The sequence below is a fragment of the Malus domestica genome, chromosome 14 (genome assembly GCF_042453785.1).
Source record: "Malus domestica chromosome 14, GDT2T_hap1".
NCBI classification, from domain to species: Eukaryota; Viridiplantae; Streptophyta; class Magnoliopsida; order Rosales; family Rosaceae; genus Malus; species Malus domestica.
Genome location: NC_091674.1, coordinates 23,959,506 through 23,979,540, shown reverse-complemented (window position 1 = coordinate 23,979,540; position 20,035 = coordinate 23,959,506). Strand labels below are relative to the sequence as shown.

Sequence of the window (20,035 nt, the reverse complement as noted above, 5' to 3'; positions counted from 1 at the left end):
TTCTGTTATATATAGGCATGGCATACATACAAATATGAATCTTAATTTTTGAGCATGATTTGAGATATATACATATTTATGTATTCTATTTTCTGGGAAAGTATCTATATACTCGTTTTACGGCGAGGGGTTAGTATATTCAAAGGAAAATAAGGATTTTGTGTAAATGTGTTTTACTGACCCACTCAACTTTGTTTTTCGCCCCTCCAGGTTTTAGATAGCAGAGTTTGGTGGCCACGAGGAATCCAACGGTGTTCTAATACAATCCAAAAAGTAGGATTCACCTTAGGGTGTTGTATCTTAGTAATTGTCCTACTTGACTGCAACTAGATCTTCTTATTGCTCTGAAAGTGTATCTATACACTTAGACCTCACTAGCATCCTTTCTTAACTGGAATTGCTAGTTGCTTGGTTTTAAATTGTTTGTTTTTCCTTATTCTTTATCGATTCGGCTTTGTGCACAAGACTACGTCACGCTCACGTGACGGCCAGGACATCTCGGCTTCGGTTGGGGTGTGTCACGACAGATATCTGATGTATGTACTATATTATGATCAATGATTATGATTCAAAAAGTTATTCATGCAACTTAATTCAATTGTCATTTACACGTAAAATAAAATAAAATAGAGGATCATGAATATTTATTGGAATTTTGGAATGAGAATTTTGGAATGCCAATAACACTTCCCATATTTATATTAGGATAATACTTAGGTACCAACTAAAGAGTACCCTATATACCCACATTTTTTTATTTTGGCCCAAGGACATTTTAACACATATTTTAATATTTAAAAAAAAATAGAGACATGTTAATTAATTTTTCTTGAGCTTTAAAAAACAAGAAATGAGTGACTTCTTTTGATTGGGTCAAATCAGAAAGTGAGCATATAAGGTGCTCAGTAGTTTTTTTTTTTTTTTTTAGTATATCAATATTTTTACACTAGAGAGATGAGGAGTTCAGCTATGATACACAATGAGCAGCCTGATTTAGTATCGAATTCGCCATCCACGAGCTTCGAACATAAAACCTCTCACTTCTATGGGAATAGGAATAACACCAGACCGTAATCCTGAGTGGCAGGTACTCAGTAGTTAGTATCTAAGTATTATCATTTATATTATGTCCGATTCTCTTAAACAAACAGTACGTAGATATGAAAACCAGGATGGAAATTGTTTTATCCCTCAAATTGAGTTTGGGGATGGAAAAAATGTTTCCAACATAAATTTTCTCAGTACCCACTCGTATTAGGTTTGTTTTTAAAAGAATGAGGATCTTCTCCGAATTCTCAAATAGTGTCCATTCATCGTACATAGTGCAGCCAGAAATTATTTTAAATAATTTTATTTTAAATTAAATATGAATAGTATCGGATGAAAACTGACCGTACGATATACGATGAACGGACATGATTTAAGGATCCGAAGAGAATACTCCTGATTTTTAAAAGGGGTTTTTAAGTTAGTTGCAAACTCATAAAAAAGCAACAATTAACTTGTTTTACACGCTACCTTTTGTACACTACATAAACCCAACCCTTAGAGCACTTCCATCATTGGCTGGAGCTCGGGGGACAACCCAGCAAACAGGCCCTGGAAGCCCGACCTATTGACTACAGTGAGTGGGAGCTCGAGGGATAGTGCAGGCCCGAGCACCAGGCCTGTCACGAATTGCCAACCGTGAGCCCGAAGGCTATCTAACATAAGGCTGACGCCAGCCGGGCGTCAGCCTTTTTTTTTATTTTTTCTATCAGGCGCGTCACCCGACATGTTTTCAACGAATGGGGCCCACAACGCATTTTTAAATTGTTACCGTTGGGAAACCATGTGGCTTCCTATGGTCCATTGGATCTCAAAGGCAAGAAAATATGGACCGTCAGATTTGCAACGGTAAAAAAAATAAAAAAATCTTATTTAATATCAACCATTGGATCTGAGATCAACGATTGATATTATTCTCCTTTATAAATTAAAAAAAAAGAAAAATAGTTTTAAAATTCAAAAATATTACCGTTGTGCCACGTGGCACAATCTGGAGTGTTGAAATTCAATTTTTTTTTAAATCCAACGGCAGAGATTAATTAGTTGAATAAAAATTAAAAATGAATAAAAATCCAAAAAAAAATTTGAAAAAAAATTGTTTTTACTTTTCTATAAATACCTTCTCATTATCATCTACCTTACACCACAATTTCATATTTTCTCAACTACTTTCAACCACATTCTTATCTTTCTCTCAAAGTTTCAATCCAATTTTTTTTCAACAAAATGACTACTGATGCAGGTACGAATTGTTAGCTTATTGAAGATGTTGCGTTGTGTACTAGCTGGGTTGAAGTTACTCATAGTTCGCTTACGGGTAATGAGATGCAGTTTCGGGAAATGTGGAGTCTTATTCATACCAATTATCTTGAGAAAATGGGTGGGAAAAGAACCAAAGAATCGATGTCCAGTCGTTGGAAATTACTTAGCCAATCATTTAGTATGTGGAGAGACGCCTTGGCACAAGCTAGTACTAATCTTCGAAGTGGGGAAAATTACGCGGATCAGGTAACAATGTATTATTTATTTGTTTGTACTATACCTAAATTTACATTATAATTATTTATTTGTTACCTACTTTCGTTATAATTATTTGTTTGTATTATTTATTTGTTACCGACTTTCATTATAATTATTTGTTTGTATTATTTATTTGTTACCTACTTTCATTATAATTATTTCTTATCCCGCATTGTGTAGCAACTTCAAGCACAAGCTTGGTATGGTGCCAAAACCAAAAGCAAAAATAAATCATTCAACCGGTGGGAATGTTGGAATATTGTCAAATATTGTCCTAAATTCAAAGTTATGTCTATCGGTCCAGAAGTTTTCATGAACAGCACCCCTCTACACTCTACACCCGATCATGTCTCGCATGTTCATGAAGATGAATCAGAAGAAGTGCCCGAAACACCCCCCTAAACAAGCATCGGGATCGACCCGTTATCCAATTAGGCCTTAAGGTAAGAAGGCTTCAAAGAGAAAAATGAGTGCTTCCAAGAATGATTATGCAAAGTATATGGAAGAACTTGCTCGCCAAGGTGAATTGACTTTGGCGCGAGAAATGGCTAAATTTGAGGCTGATAAGGCTAGAGAGTAGGCAAAAGCTGCAGCTGTTGAGAGAGCATTTCAAGCTAATGAGAGAGAAATAGAGGTACTTAGGCAAGAAATGGACATGTTAGAGAAGAAAGAATGGCTTAATGAGATCATGACATTATGAGCACACCTTTAGAAGGGAAGTCTCCAAATTCTAAATATTTTTGGAAGTCGAAGAAAGCTGAAGTGGTGCGAAGGAGGCGTGCAAGAAAAGCGAGAGCAAGAGGAGATGGTCCTAGCACGACAAGAGAAGATCATCCTAGCACCACAAATTGGTTAAGGGATAATGAATAGAGTACTTTTTGTAATCGGAGCCCATAATTTTCCAATCACTTTGGGTTGTAATTTCTTATTTATTGAATAGAGTACTTTATGTTGTTTCCAATTTATTGATTTTAGTACTTTATTTAAACTAAGAGTATATTTATTTAATTTGGTAATTTATTTATACTAAGAGAATCTTTATTCAAAAGACATTTAAACACACCAAATAAAATTACATAAACATACCAAATAATAAAAAAACTCACTAAATGAACTAAAAAAAACACACCAAATAAAATTAAATAAACACACCAAAAAAAAAAAAAAAACATACTAAATGAACTTAAGTATCTTAAGCTTGTTTCAATTCCCACTGGTACTATATCAAATCAATTTGTCGGGCATTGTGCATATATGGTTTTTGAAGTGCAGTATATCGTTGACTGATCAATTCATTGTAACGTCCATCACTTTCTAATGGCTCATGTTGCACAGGTTCTTCGATGGCGTCATGAGCACAGTATATACGTGTTCTTGAATTGTTCATCGTGTCTGGCTCATATTCATCAACGACATCATAATCGTACTCATCTTCCACAATCATGTTGTGAAGAATGATGCACATCATCATGATGGATCGAAGCGACTCTACATTAAACAATCTGGCAACACCTTTGACGATTGCCCAACGAGCTTGGAGGATACCAAAACAATGCTCCACATCTTTCCTGCACCCATCTTGACAGCTTGCAAAGTGTTTTTCCTTTGCACTTCGCGGATATGGCACTGTTTTGACAAATGTTGACCACCTTGGGTAAATGCCATCTACTAGGAAGTATGGCCCGTCATACATACGTCCGTTGATGCAGTACGTGACTTTTGGTGCCTTTCCTTGCAGGACATTGTTGAACACTGGGGATTTGGCAAAGAAGTTGAGGTCATTTTGAGCTCTCATAACCCTTAAAAAGGCGTGCCAAATCCAAGTATCAAAAGATGCCACCGCCTCCAAAATGATACTTTTTGCTCCTTTTCTATCCCCATAAGCGCATTGCCATGCACTTGGACAGTTTTTCCACGCCCAGTGCATACAATCGATGCTTCCAATCATCCCAGGAAAACCTCGCATCTAGCCCTTCTTCAAAAGCCTTTGCAAGTCCATGTCAGTAGGTTTCCGAAGGTACTCTGCAGTGTAAATAGATTGGATTGTTCCGTAAAACCTCATCAGGGACTCAAGAATGGTTGATTTCCCCATTCTCGTTATATCGTCCATTTGGTCTGCAGATGCTTCATATGCAAATATCCGTAAGGCAGCAGTAATTTTTTGCTGATGAATGAAACCCATAACACCAAAAACATCCTTCTTTTGCACAAAGTAAGAATCATGGTTGCAACCAGCAATTATGATTTTGTTGAACAAATGTCGTTCCATTCTAAAACGACGTCTAAAGTACGTATCAGGGAATGCACTATTACGGACAAAATAATCGTCCAAGAGTTCCGTACCTCGTCGTTGCCTACTTCTATCAAGGTTTCCAGAACGGCTGGGCCTGCAGATCTGACCCACAACTTGGATGACTTAACGGGAATGTGAGGCTCTGCCCATTCTTGCTTCGTCATCTTTCCTTCTACGTTCCTCATCCTCATCCCTTTCATTTTGGGCCACCTGGAGATTGAACATTCCTTCTGATTGGTTAAACAATTATTCCTCTTGCTAATCGATTTCCCACATCATCCTTAAAGAAGAAGACATTGTAAAAATGAAGTAGAAACTATGAATAATGATAGAGATCTTGAGAAAATTGGTGTGAGATTTGTGAGGATGGATAGTGGATTATATGGATGATTCATAAAGGATTAGGTTGTAGATAATGCCACGTGACATGCCATCATTCATTAAAAATTTGATGGAAATATATCCTCAAATATTGTGACACGTGGCGCGACGTGATTAATTAATAATCTAATCGGAAATCCATCACCAATAATTGTATTTTCGGATAATAACATGTGGCACAACGAGTACGATTAAAAATCTTATCGGAAATCCATCACCAATAATTGTCTTTTCAGATTTTATGACATGTGGAACAACGAGAACGATTAAAAATCTTATCTGAAATTACAAATAAAATTATTTTGTATTATTTTATAACTTTTCAGATAATGCCACGTGGTGCAACGAGAACGATTAAAAATCTTATTCGAAATTACAAATAAAATTATTTTGTATTATTTTTGTAGACATCGAAATTTCGGTAAATAAATGTTGATCGATAAATCAAAGTTTCAACGCTCATGTATTACATAAATTTTACACGTAGCGTGTGACTCGACGAAAAATTGAAATGAGTTGGAAAAGTCATCAAACAGGACACGTGTCAACACCTGGCAGAAACGACTTATTTCATCTGGAATATTATATTCAAAATTAGGCATTGGAAATTTCTATAAATAGAAGGCTAATTCATTCATTTGAGAGGAACCAAAATCATTAGGCAAAATTCTTGAAGCTCTGAAGCTCTGTAACTCCGAAGCTCTCAAGCATCCAGGTTCCCGAAGAATCAAGAAAGCTCTCTTCGTTCTTCGTTCATCGTTCATCCTAAGATCAAGCCCAAACGGCCATTTGGATCAACAATCATCCACCAATTCAAGATCAAGCCCCGACGGCCCTTGAAGAAAGTGTTCTTCGTTCATCGTTCTTTCAAGATCAAGCCCCGACGGCCCTTGAAGAAAGTGTTCTTCGTTCCTCATTCATCGTTCTTTCAAGATCAAGCCCCAAAGGCCCTTGAAGAACTTCCACCAATTCAAGATCAAGCCCCGACGACCCTTGAAGAAAGCACCATCGTTCATCATCCGTTCATCCAAGATCAAGCCCCAACGGCCCTTTGGATCAACAACGTCGACAAATCCACACATCCAACCGTTCTTCAAGATTAAGCCCAAAAGCCCTTGAAGATCCGTTCATCACTGTTTTTCAAGATCAAGCCCAAAAGCCCTTGAAGACCCGTTCATCACCGTTATTCAAGATCAAGCCTCAAACGGCCCTTGAAGAAACATTCATCCTCAAGATCAAGCCCCAACGGCTCCTTGAAGATCCGCTCAAATCCACTTTCAAAGATCAAGCCCACGGCCCTTAAAGAACGTTCATCCAAGATCAAGCCTCAACGGCCCTTGGATCAATCACACATCCACAAATACACACCTTACGGAGATCGAATTTGAGAGAGATTGTAACCCAAAATCATCAAATACAAATATTTGTTTGTGCACGTTGTTCTTGTCTCTTTCGTTTCAGGAAATTTCCGTGTTCACAAATTGGCACGCCCGGTGGGACAATCTCTACCTCTCATCTCTTTCTCTGTTCAAGAAATTCAAGCACACTTCCAAAATCAATGGCATCAAGCAAAGGACAAGCCGTTCTCACAAAGGGAAGAAGCCTGAGCACTTCCACCATGAACGGAGCATCCATTGGCGCCACAACCGCTCCTTAACATGCCACTTCAAAGTTGGTGCCGCTAAAGAAGCAAGGGGAGCATCAAAGACACGAGTCCGTCATCAACCTGACCTCGCTGGGGACACCGAAGCATGATGCTGAGGCACACAAGATGACGTCCCAAAGCAGCCAACGACGTTCTTCGTCAGCATCCTGGATGTCTAAAGGAAAATCACGTCTATTGGTTGCACAAGTCATGACTATCGGCGTTACCTCCATCGAAGAACAACTGGCTCAAATGAATGAAGCGATTGCAAGGCTAACACAGATTGTAGAAGAAAAAGACTTGCAAATCGCTGCACTCGTCAGCCGACTGGAGCCATAGGACGGCGAAAACCCCAAACCAGAAGATGATCCACCAAAAAGAGGAGCTGACGAAGAAGATGAGCCTCCGGTGGAGAGAATCGATGTAAAGCTGGAGCCAGACCAAGCAACGGCACACATGGGATCTCTTTCTATCCAGCAGCTGCAAGAGATAATCACCAACACTATCAAGGCACAGTACGAAGGGAGCTCAAATACCTCCGGGTTGTACTCGAAGTCGTATTCAAAGAAGATTGGCGCCTTAAGGATACCGAGGGGTTATCAACCGCCAAAGTTCATGCAATTCGATGGAAAGGGAAACCCGAAACAACATGTTGCCCACTTTGTTGAAACTTGCAACAACGCAGGAACCGAAGGGGACTACCTTGCCAAGCAGTTTGTGCGCTCGCTGAAAGGAAACGCCTTTGAGTGGTACACGGACCTAGAGCCTGAGTCCATCAACAGCTGGGAGCAATTAGAGCGTGAATTCCTCAACCGCTTCTATAGCACCCGCCGTACTGTGAGCATGCTAGAGCTAACAAGCACAAAGTAGTGGAAGGACGAGCCAGTCATTGACTACATCAACAGATGGCGCACTCTAAGCCTCGACTGTAAAGACAGGCTCTCGGAAACCTCTTCAATCGAGATGTGCATCCAAGGCATGCAATGGGGTTTGCAATACATCCTTCAAGGCATTAAACCATGGACATTCGAGGAATTGGCCATTCGCGCCCATGACATGGAGTTGAGCATCGCTCATCATGAGAAGAAAGAACCGATCACCGACTACAAGAACGACAAAGTCCTTGGGCCAAAGTTGGAGAAGACTGCGTGGAAACCCACCAAGGAAGCAATGACGGTCAACACAGCTCCTGTCAAAATCTCTACACGAGGCAAGGCGATTCAAACCGAAGTTTTTCATGATCAAGAGATGCGTAGACGCACTTTGAAGGAGCTTGAAAAGAAAACTTATCCATTCCCCGACTCTGATGTGGTTGCCATGTTAGAAGACTTGCTGGAAAAGAAGGTGATCGGCTTGCCTGAGTGCAGACGGCCAGAAGAGATGAATCGCACTGACAGTCCAAGGTACTGTAAATTCCACCGCTTTATCAGTCATCCGACAGAAAAGTGCTTCGTGCTGAAAGATCTCATCGTGAAGCTGGCTCAGAAAGGAATCATCAAGCTAGATCTTGACGATGTGGTGAAGTCAAACTATACCACCATCACTTCTGGCTCTTCCGACTCAAAGTTTTTACCTCAACCGCCAGGGGCATCCTCCAAGACAAGCAAAGTTGAAGGATGGACTCAAGTCACTCCTAAGAAGTTGCACAAGAAGCATACGTCTCATCCACAAGTCCGCCAATCGGAAAGGGGGCAAAGCAGCTCTTATCAACCTTCAAAGCAACGTGAACGTGTTGAAGATGATGAAATATCGACACATAGATCGTCCATCCCCATCACAATGCGCGATTTCTTTCCTGAAGACTTCTTCAATCACTCGGTCAAGACTCCTTGCTATGAAAATTGCAAGGAATGCCTCTCCAGGATTGCTTGACAAATTCTCCAAAGCTCCTCGCCTGCATAAGCCTAAACTGTACATGGCACCAATGCTCCTCGTTCGCACGAGCCTAAACTGCACGAACTAATGCTCCTTGTTCGCACGAGCCTAAACTGCACGAACCAAAGCTCCTTGTCCGCACGAGCTTAAACTGTAGGACACGAGGCTCCTCGCCTGCACGAGCCTAAACTGCATGGCACAACGCTCCTGATCCGCACGAGCATAAAAGGCGACACCAACGCTCCTGGTCTGCACGAGCATAAAATGCAACACCAAACGCTCCTTGCCTGCACGAGCTGAAACTGCAACACGGCACCAAATGCTCCTTGTCTGCACGAGTTGAAACTGCAAACGAAACCAACACTCTTTGCCTGCATGAGTTAAAACTGCAAACAGCACAAAAAGAAAATACCAAAAAATATGTATGTATTTAAACTACGTTTTGACTTGATCTCTTTCTTTGGAAGGGTACGTAGGCAACTCGAATATTCAAAATTTGAGTTCAGTCACACCCAAAATAAGGAATAAAGATTTAATTAAAAGTTTTGATGCTATTACAATTTCTTTGTACAAAAAAAAAAAGAGAAAAAAAAGAGAGAGAGATACATGTTTTATGTATTTACGTAAAAAAAAAAAAAAAAAAGAAAGGAACATATTCCTTATACATATATATATATATATATATATATATATATATGTGTGTGTGTATGTATGTCCTCTATCTAGCAGCAATAGGCCCTTCAAAACCATAGACCAAATCCAGGCCCATCTCCTTCCTTGTCCACCAATTACAAATCCAGGCCCAGCTCCACAAAGCCTTCAGATGCAATGGTTCAGGATTAGGGTTCAAAGGTGCTGGGATCAAATAGATTTGCAAAGCTTCAGAGGAAATGGTAGATCTGCTCTCGTCTTCTCTCGCCAGCCCTCATCTTCCCCCGCGACGCAACTGCAGCTCAGCAGTAACCTCTGCCATACGCTCCACAGACCTGTCGCTGCAACGCCCGCGCCTCCCATGCTAGCTTCCTCGTCGCCCAACTCCACCAGCCACCAAACTCTCTTGCTTTCACGCAACCATCGAAATGAAGACAACGAACAGTGAAGAAACAGTGACTAAGTATGTCTTGGACTGGGCCGATTTGACCTAGGAGCGCCTGATCAATATCTTGGGACGGCTCACCCTGGAGCAACGATAGATAGGGCCGATGCTGGTCTGCAAGCTGTGGCTGCCGGTGTGCAAAGAGCTCTGCCTCAACTCCAACACCCCCAAGGCCGTCACTCTGCGACGCCGTCTTCTCCACCATCCCCAACAACCACAGTTCTCCCGCACCTCTGCTGCGACTCCTCCACCTTAACAGCTCTTCCATCAGGCGTCATCTCCTCCTTCAAATCACCGCCAGATCTTCAATAGTCTCCTGGTTAAAGTCCTCAGCTCCGAAAGTGTTCGAGGGTTGATGTCATGGGTTTGGTTCTATCCCCCGTCACTCTCACTAACTCCAAACGAGGCAGTAACAGCTCGCCGCCACAGGTTAAACCCGTAGAGCTTCAACCCAAGGAAGCTCCTGACGTCACCACTGCCTGTCTCTCTCTACAGCGTCAACAATAACATGTCCAAGATCATGCAATTGGAGCAACGATGGCGTGTTAGGAGCTTAATCAATCTCTGAAACTCATCCAAATCCCCGTACATAGCCACGACGTCCACGTCGTCACTAGAGCTTCTGTCTTCATCCTCCACCACATTCTTCATGCTCCAATTCTCTCCGCCACATATTGTCCTAAAACATCGACACATGTACGGTTTCAGCTGATTCGCCGTGTCGAGAATGGACAAGGCGTCATTGCTGTCCAATGCCGTTTCGTACATTAACATGCTGAAAAGCCAGGTGGACGAGCTGGAGTCGCAGGTGCAGAGAGAGTCCAAGAAAGTGAAAATCGAGACCGGCGACAACCTGGATAATCAGAGCACCACGACGTCGTTGGAGCAAACACGGTCGCCCAACTCGTCGGCGAATGGGTCTACGGGGTTCGAGATAGAGGTGAAAATAGTAGGTTCGGACACCATGATTGGGGTTCAGTCCGCGAATGTGAACTACCCATCAGCTAGGTTAATGACAGCACTGCGTGACTTGAGTTTGAGATCCACCATGCGAGCTTGTCGTGCATGAACGAGCTCATGCTGCAACACGTTGTGGTGAAGGTGCCTGACAACATGAGAAGTAAAGAGAGTATCAAAGCTACAGCTCAGCAGGCACACCTTCGAGCGCACAAGGCCTCCACGCCAGCCCATATCCTCCGCTCCTCCACGCCACCTTCCTCCTTCTTCCTTCTCCAAGCTTCTATCCCGCACCCTATATATATATGTATGTATATGTATGTACGTATGTATGTGTATGTGTGCATGAAAAAATAAATTTTGGTGCACCCGGCACTGAAAGCGAAAAAAAAATAAAAAAAATAAAATAATAAATAAATATAAAAAAATAATGATGGTGTCAGCTACCACCCTAAAATATACATATATATAATAAAATAAAATAAAAAAGGGATGGTGCGGATTGCACCATCTGAAAAGACAAAAAAAAATAATAATACTAATAATATATGTATATATATAAAAAAATTAAAAAAAAATAAAAAGGATGGTGCGGATTGCACCATATGAAAAAAAAGAAAAAAAGAATATATAAAGTAATGGGGGGATGGTGCGGATTGCACCACATGAAAAAAAAAAACAAATGCATTGAGAAAAATAAAGTCTATTTCATTGATTTCTCTGGAAAATTACAGAGAGAACATTTACATGCCAAAAACAAAAAAAAAATGTGCAAACAAACAAAAGCCTTCATTGATCAGGTGGCGCCTCAGTACTCGGCGGAGCCCCAGATCGGAGAGGCACCAGAAGGTGATTATTCAGAGCCTCAGTACTAGGTAGAACTCCAGGAAGAAGAGGAGCCAGAGGTTGATCATTTGGAGCTTCATTACGCGGTAAGCCTCAGAAGACGAAGGCAAATGTTGTTGGAACAAACCCACAAACCTCTGATGATCAAGTAAAATCTGACCATCAGATTCCTGCATCTGGTCAATCTTCCTCTTCATGTTTGTAGCATAGTTATGTGCGAGCCTGTGCAACTGTTTATTCTCATGCTTGAGCCCTCTAATCTCCTGTTTGAGACTCATCACTTCAGCCGCCAATGATTCAACTTGACGAGTTCGAGCAAATAGACGTTGGACCATATTAGACACAGAACCTGCACACTGCACACTGAGGGCCAGAGAATCCTTAACAGCTAACTCATCAGACCGTTTGGAAAGTAGTCTGTTATCTCTGGGAGTGACAAGGTTCCGGGCCACCACCGCAGCGGTCATATCATTCTTCATCATCGAATCCCCAACGGTAAGAGGACCAGTAGGGGATATGAAGGATGGGCGCCATATGTTGTCTGGAGAAGAAGGGACTACCTCTTCACCAAGGTTCAAATCAAAACGATGGTCGGAGGGTCCAGACATTTTCAAAGGTGTTGAAGAAAGAAGAGGTCAGACAAATCAAGATCTTAAAAGTGCAAGAAGGGAGTTTCTACAAGCGAAAATTCAAGTGTGCTTTGAAACGAACTGCGTGCCTCTATAAAAATCAACATTCGACAGGATTTCAGAGATCGAAGAGGCGAGCTCAGAATTCGAAAAGGCCGATTCAAAAATCAAAGAGGCAAGCTCAGAAATCGGAGAAGCATCTTGCTTTTCCAGACGCGTCAGCACCCATCACACGTAAACTCAGCTTTGCGGAAATCACGGGTAATTTGTTGAAGCGCCGATCCCAGATATCGAAGAGGTGCCAGTCTTTTTCAGCCTCGTCAACACCTGTCACATGCACACTCAGCTTGACGAAAATTACGGACAATTTGTAGAAGATTTCTGATAAAGAAGAAAGCACGTGAAGCCATACTGATCAATCACGCATTGGTTGCCGACACGAGTAAAAGAATAGTACCTCTACAGGTACTAAAGAATTTCCTATAACTGTCCACCTTCACCCTCCATAGCAAGGCAGACATACATAACCTTTCTTCATCTCCGATAACCTTTCTTCATCTCCGAGAATGCCTTCCCAACGAAGCCTCTCGAGTCACTCAGTGTTTCTTATTCCTTGGGGTACCTCTGTAAACAAATGACACCAAAGCAAAAGTATCTCATATCACCAAGGTAGAAAGCAAGAGTATCTCATATCATGCGTTCTCCCTGTCCTTTCCTTTGTCCTTGTTCTTACCTACAAAGACAAGGATAAAGAAAACAATATGCCGGAACCTCCACTCAAACTCGGGTAAGGAACCGACTGCTTGGAACCCTTCCCTGATTGCCTACCTAGCACTACTCTCGAGTACTCGTCCCCACTGCTGCTGTACTTCCAAAGAAGCTGCCACATCTGCCTGAAGAACAGATAAGGCAAGTGAAAATGGTACCTTGCAGCATATAGAGACAACGTGCAGAAGAAACAAGCAGAGAAAAATGCAGCCTGCACAGTCAACTCAGCAGAAGGAGTCTGAGATGAGGAACTCGAGAAGATGCCATATCTGCCTGAGGAACAGATAAAGGAAATGAAAATGATACCTTGAAGCATGTGGAGACAAGTGCAACAAAGCACGTGCTGATTCATCCGCTACTTCTTCAAAATCAAAAGTATCTCATATCATCAAGGTTGCAATCACTCTAGACGGTGAACTCGTTTTGACCCTCAAATTCTTGGGTCGACTTACTAGGCGTTGTGGACTGCATGTGCCGTTTCACCACCCTTGAATCAAATCCTTAAAGATCAAGTCACCAACTGGAAGAAGAGCCCATCAATCTTGAAGATCATACCGTTGACCAAAATGCTCAGGTGTGAATAAGAAAGATTGAACAGAGCAACAAGTCGTCACCTTCACCTCGTGCCTGCTTGTCATGTGTTCGAGTCAACCTTCAAGAATCAAGCATTAACGGCCCTTGAAGAAGCTTCCAACCAAATTCAAGATCAAGCATCGACGGCCCTTGAGGAAATCACAAGTCCGATTCAAGATCAAGTGTCTACCACCCTTGAATCAAAACCAGTTCAAGAATAAGCTGTGGAAAGTCAACAATTGGAGGAATCCAGAAAATCCTCCAACCTAGTTCAAGATCAAAGCTGTGGAAAGTCAACAAAGCGCAAAAACAAATACGTGCCGATTCATCCACTACCAAAGCCAAAGATCATCTACCACATGAAGCTCCTTGTGGTCCAATTTCAACCTTCAAGATCAAGCCTCGACGGCCCTTGAAGAAATCTCAAACAAAGTCCAAGAACAAGCCTCAACGGCCCTTGAAGAAATCTCCAGCCCAATTCAAGATCAAGCCTCGACGGCCCTTGGATCGACATCTACATTAAGGGACTTCAAAAACGCATCTCCTACACGCGACAAGCACATGTATACGACGCGCCTTGAAGTGGGGGCATTGTAGACATCGAAATTTTGGTAAATAAATGTTGATCGATAAATCAAAGTTTCAACTCTCATGTATTACATAAATTTTACACGTAGCGTGTGACTCGACGAAAAATTGAAATGAGTTGGAAAAGTCATCAAACAGGACACGTGTCAACACCTGGCAGAAACGACTTATTTCATCTGGAATATTATATTCAAAATTAGGCCTTGGAAATTTTTATAAATAGAAGGCTAATTCATTCATTTGAGAGGAACCAAAATCATTAGGCAAAATTCTTGAAGCTCTGAAGCTCTGAAACTCCGAAGCTCTCAAGCATCCAGGTTCCCGAAGAATCAAGAAAGCTCTCTTCGTTCTTCATTCATCGTTCATCCTAAGATCAAGCCCAAACGGCCCTTTGGATCAACAATCATCCACCAATTCAAGATCAAGCCCCGACGACCCTTGAAGAAAGTGTTCTTCGTTCTTCGTTCATCGTTCTTTCAAGATCAAGCCCCGACGGCCCTTGAAGGCCCTTGAAGAAAGTGTTCTTCGTTCCTCATTCATCTTTCTTTCAAGATCAAGCCCCAAAGGCCCTTGAAGAACTTCCACCAATTCAAGATCAAGCCCCGACGGCCCTTGAAGAAAGCACCATCGTTCATCATCCGTTCATCCAAGATCAAGCCCCAACGGCCCTTTGGATCAACAACGTCGACAAATCCACACATCCAACCATTCTTCAAGATTAAGCCCAAAAGCCCTTGAAGATCCGTTCATCACTGTTTTTCAAGATCAAGCCCAAAAGCCCTTGAAGACCCGTTCATCACCGTTATTCAAGATCAAGCCTCAAACGGCCCTTGAAGAAACACTCATCCTCAAGATCAAGCCCCAACGGCTCCTTGAAGATCCGCTCAAATCCACTTTCAAAGATTAAGCCCACGGCCCTTAAAGAACGTTCATCCAAGATCAAGCCTCGATGGCCCTTGGATCAATCACATATCCACAAATACACACCTTACGGAGATCGAATCAGAGGATCAAATTTGATAAAGATTGTAACCCAAAATCATCAAATACAAATATTTGTTTGTGCACGTTGTTCTTGTCTCTTTCGTTTCAGGAAATTTCCGTGTTCACAATTTTATAAATAAAAATAATAATAATATTTTATTGCCTATTGCCAGGGCTATTGAAGTGCAACGGTGGAGATGCAAAAGGCGATTACTGTTCATTAAGGGCAGTTACTGGTCACTAGGTGGATAATATAGTGTATTGCCTGGGGGGTTCCCACGTTGGAACTGCTCTTACACTAGGCTCTAGTCGATCAATAAAAAATAAATAAAAGAATATTGAGAGAATGGACGGACTTGGATTCGTCGTCGCCGGTGCCGGAAGGGTTTTATCCACCTGCCTCCCGACGGACCTACTCCCGATACCTTCGAACATGTCATTATCTGCCCAACCGCCTTTCTCAAAGCAGTTCCACGATGGGAAAGGTCCCCCAGGGCTATCCACTATTTAATCCACCTAGTGAACAGTAATTGTCTTTAATGAACAGTAATTGTCATTTGCATATCCACCCCTACACTTAAATAGCCCTAGCAATAGGTAAATAAAATAATAGTATTTTTTGCAACTTGCTCACGTCACTCCCTCTCTTTCCACTCATCTTTCTCACTTCTCTCCATTTTTCTGAAGTTCCTTTCCTCTCTAAGCTCTCGACACTCTCACTCTCTCTAGAGCTCCGAGAGCTCTCACCCACTTTCCTCTTCGAAAATTAAATAAATCAAACTCCAAAACCATGAAACCTTAATCTCTGGGACTAAATGATCCTAGCTATACCGTTACATGCATCATCAGATCATCACGATGTAAACCACCATTGAAGCCGAGAGCTTCAACATCTGAAACTCGAACCTAGGTGAGGTTCTCTATGCAAATCTTGTTTCATTATGTCTTAATGTTGTTTGGGACAAGATTTGTGGTGATTTTCCAATTCGAAACTAGAGGTTTAACCCCCTGCAATTTCTCTGAAACCTTGCCCAGTTTTTGGTCTCCTTATCGGAGCAAACTCCAACAAGTTTGTGGGTTCTGGAGCTTTTGCTCAATTCGGAAACTTTAAGCTGACTTCATCCTCTGCAGAGCAGTGGTACTCATACGCGAGCTTGAGGAACTCAAACCGCCGCAGAAGTAGGAGAACGAAGTCGCGGTCTTGGCGGTTACGTGATCCACTCTCCAAGGCGGCGATGGTCACGAGGCGGAGGCATTGAGGAGAGTCGTCGTCGCCGCCGCCCATCCATCGTGAGACGACGTCATTCAAGAACCATGAAGGTTGACATAGAGAAAAGGAAGTCCCACCACGTAGCTGACGTCGTTGTCATCCTGACGTCAGCCCATGTCAGACTACCTTCGGGAGCTCGGGCCGACACAAATTGACAGGCCTAGCGCTCGAGCCTGCTCAGGCTGTCTCACCAGCCAATACTAGGCTTCCTCCCTCAGACAATCAAGCCCTATTCCACAACATGTCCTTCGAGCACGAGTTTCCGCTGGAGCTGCTCTCAAGATGCTCGGCCACTGTACGTTAGAAAAAAATAATATCATTGAAATTATGCAATTCATAGTTTTTGGTTTTGTTTGAATTTAGAACGTATGTAATTTATTGATGGATATGTTGAAATGTAAATTGTTTTCCTGGTCTTCACCAAAAAATAATTGTTTTCTTGGTTGCTTTTTAAATTAAGTAAAAACAATAAATGTAAGGTTTGGATTCATTCCTACCATGAATGACTCATATGTCCTAGATGTTAGACAAATGTCATGTCTTTATAGATGGAAAAGGCTCCTCTCTGGATCCACTTTGTGGGGATCCTAGGGAGCCCCACATCCTAGCCGTTCATCATACATCGTGCGGTTATTTTTTGTTAGATATTATTTGTGTTTAATTTTAAATAATAAAAATCAAATGATTTATGACCGCACAATATACGATGAACAGCTAAGATGTGAGAATCCCTAGGATCCCCACAAGGTGGATCCAAATGGGATCTAATTCCCTTAGAGATGACCTAAGATGTAAGGCCTAGGTTGTTTTACAGGTCAGGTATATATATGGAATGTTAGCTGATGTGCTCTGCTATTGATATTGTGTGCCTCATTTTTTGCATAATGGGGCTTTATCTTCTATAAAGCTACTACATTTATAGCTTTAACGAGAAATTTCATCCTCAATGAGTAGGAAAATAGTACTAGACCCACCATTTGGGAATTAGGCTACATCTAGTCTAAAAAAACAGTGAGTCCCACGAAAAAAGTATCAGTCTATGTACGCCAAATTCTAACACCTCTCCCCACTTGTGAATATAGTTGTACTCACCTTTTCTTCCTTTTTTTAGTTCTTTTTTTACATGTTTTTTGTTCCCAAGGTCCTTCTCCATTTTATTTGTATGGTTACGCTTAAGACTTAAAATGATATAAGATGTTCTACTGCTTACTTTTATTAATTTCCAAATAAAACCACACAATGAAATTGAAAGTTTAGAGACATTAACTGAAAATATAAACAAACAACATACTTAAATTGCAAAGGCATTACAACTTAATTATAAGATGAAATTTTATCTTGTCTTATTTCAGAGAAACAAACCAACCCATTCACATCCCCGTCAGAGCTTTGAAGCTTTGAGCTCGCGTGGGCCGTGGCTGTGGTGATGAATCTGATACAAAGCGCGCGTGAAGTGTAAGGTGTTAAGAGTAGTGAAACATTTTGAATTTTTTTGCTCACCGATGCAAGTGGAAACGTTGGCTGTTAAAGATTAAAGTGTCCTTAAAAAAATACATATATATGTGGCGCAAGGAAATACATACATACATATATGTAGGGCATGCCCTAACAATATTGTAACGCCAAGTTGCCAACCCAATTTATCCAAGACCACACAAATTCTCTCTCTCTCTCTCTCTCTCTCTCTCTCTCTCTCTCTCTCTCTGTAGGTAAAACCGTAGAAAGTAGACTTGCTAGGTAGAGAAGAGAAGCCACAGGATTCGATTCACAAAGTGTTGAACGTAGTCGTCCCTCTAGTAACATTCATTGGATCCCTATTCTTTCTTCCATATTTTCTCGTTTACAAGCTTATTAGTTTCATATATCGATCGAAATCCACTGAAAACATAGTCGAAAAAGTGATCCTCATTGTTAAGATAGCTACAATGGCAGAATTAAGAGAGAGAAAGAGATCGAGATGATAGAGAGAGAAACGTATATCAGTGAAATGCTTTCTTCATTAGTTTGTAATATTTATAATGATCAACCTATATAGGTGTTTCAATGTCAAGCTTGCAGAGCAAGTATCTTCTTTTAACTACCTACCAACTAAGACCTAGTTTGGGAGTGAGGTGCTTAAAAAAAAAGCACCTATGAAAAAAAGCTGTGAGGGTTTTAGGTGTTTGGTAAACTGAAAAAAATGGCTTATTTTGGAAGCTGCTGTGAGAATAAGCTGAAATCAAAGGAAAAAGCTGAAGCTAATATTTGCAACTTTGGAAAACTGGCTTTTTTTCAAAGCACATGGAGCTACAGTGCTCCTTTAATGAAAAGACCCACTATCAGACTGCTTTTTTTTCCAAAAGCACTTTTACAAAAAAGTTTACCAAACGCTCTGCTGCTTTATTTCACAGCCGCTTATTCTCACAGCACAGCCGCTTATTCTCACAACAGCTTTTTTTCAAAGCACAGCAATACCAAACCAGCCTTAACTATATCTCTAACCACCAATATTCTAACTATCATAACAACCTATTTAATCTTTTGACAAATGGCTTTATTTTAGCCATTGATATCCTTCTCACTTGGATCATTGTTTTGTACTTCATTCTTCTTACATCCCCCTCAATCTGATGTTCGAAGGCACTAAGCATTAGATTGTCGCAATGTTGTTGAAACAAAGGTGTAGACAAGCCCTTTGTAAGTATGACAGCTGACTAATCTGTTGAAGACACATGTTGAACTTGAAGATCTCCTCAAGTGACTCTCTTCCGCATAAAATGATAGTTTATTTCAATATGTTTGGACTTAGCATGAAACACAGGATTTGTAGATAGTGCCATAGCTGAAACATTATCACAGTATATCATTGGAGATGAATGTAAAGATATATGCATATCATATAATAGTTGTCGAATCCATGCAAGTTCAACAGCAGTAATTGCTAAAGCTCGATACTCGGCTTCTGTGGATAAGCGAGACACCATGTGTTGTTTCTTAAACGCCCAAGAAATAGGATTTGACCCAAGGAATACCATAAAACCTAAAGTTGATCTCCTATCATTTGGATCACCTGCCCAATCTGCAGCATTATATGCTTGCAGATGCATTAGTCCTGGTTTGAAATGAATCTCATAAGCAGATGTTCCTTTGAGTTATAGAATGATTCTCTTGACTGCAATGACATGAGAGACCATAGTATTATGCATGAACTGACAAGCTTGATTGACTGCAAAGGTTATGTCAGGCCTTGTAAAAGTAAGGTACTAAAGTGCACTAACCACACTCATATATTGTTCAGGACTTTGATAAAGCTTCCCATCATCCTTGAGTAACCTATGATAAGGTAGACATGGTGTGTTACACGGTTTAAAGTCCTGTAAATCCACTTTATCGACTAACTCATTAATATACTTTGTCTGTGATACAAACAAGCTATCTGATGTATAACTGATCTGCAATCCCAAAAAGAAATGCAACTGTCCCAAATATTTCATTTCAAACTCTTCAGTGAGAGCTTGTATAACCTGGTTAATCAATTGTGAACTGTTACCTGTGAGAATCACATCATCCACATGCAATAGCA

At 41.1% G+C, this 20,035-nt stretch overlaps 1 protein-coding gene across 1 annotated transcript; it reads right to left on the bottom strand.

The window, feature by feature from the left end:
- Window positions 1–3,787: 3,787 nt before the first annotated feature.
- On the bottom strand, window positions 3,788–4,534 carry LOC139191237 (uncharacterized). The gene has a single exon (XM_070811813.1). The coding sequence runs from the start codon at window positions 4,532–4,534 to the stop codon at window positions 3,788–3,790; it is 747 nt and encodes a 248-aa protein (XP_070667914.1).
- Window positions 4,535–20,035: the final 15,501 nt, after the last annotated feature.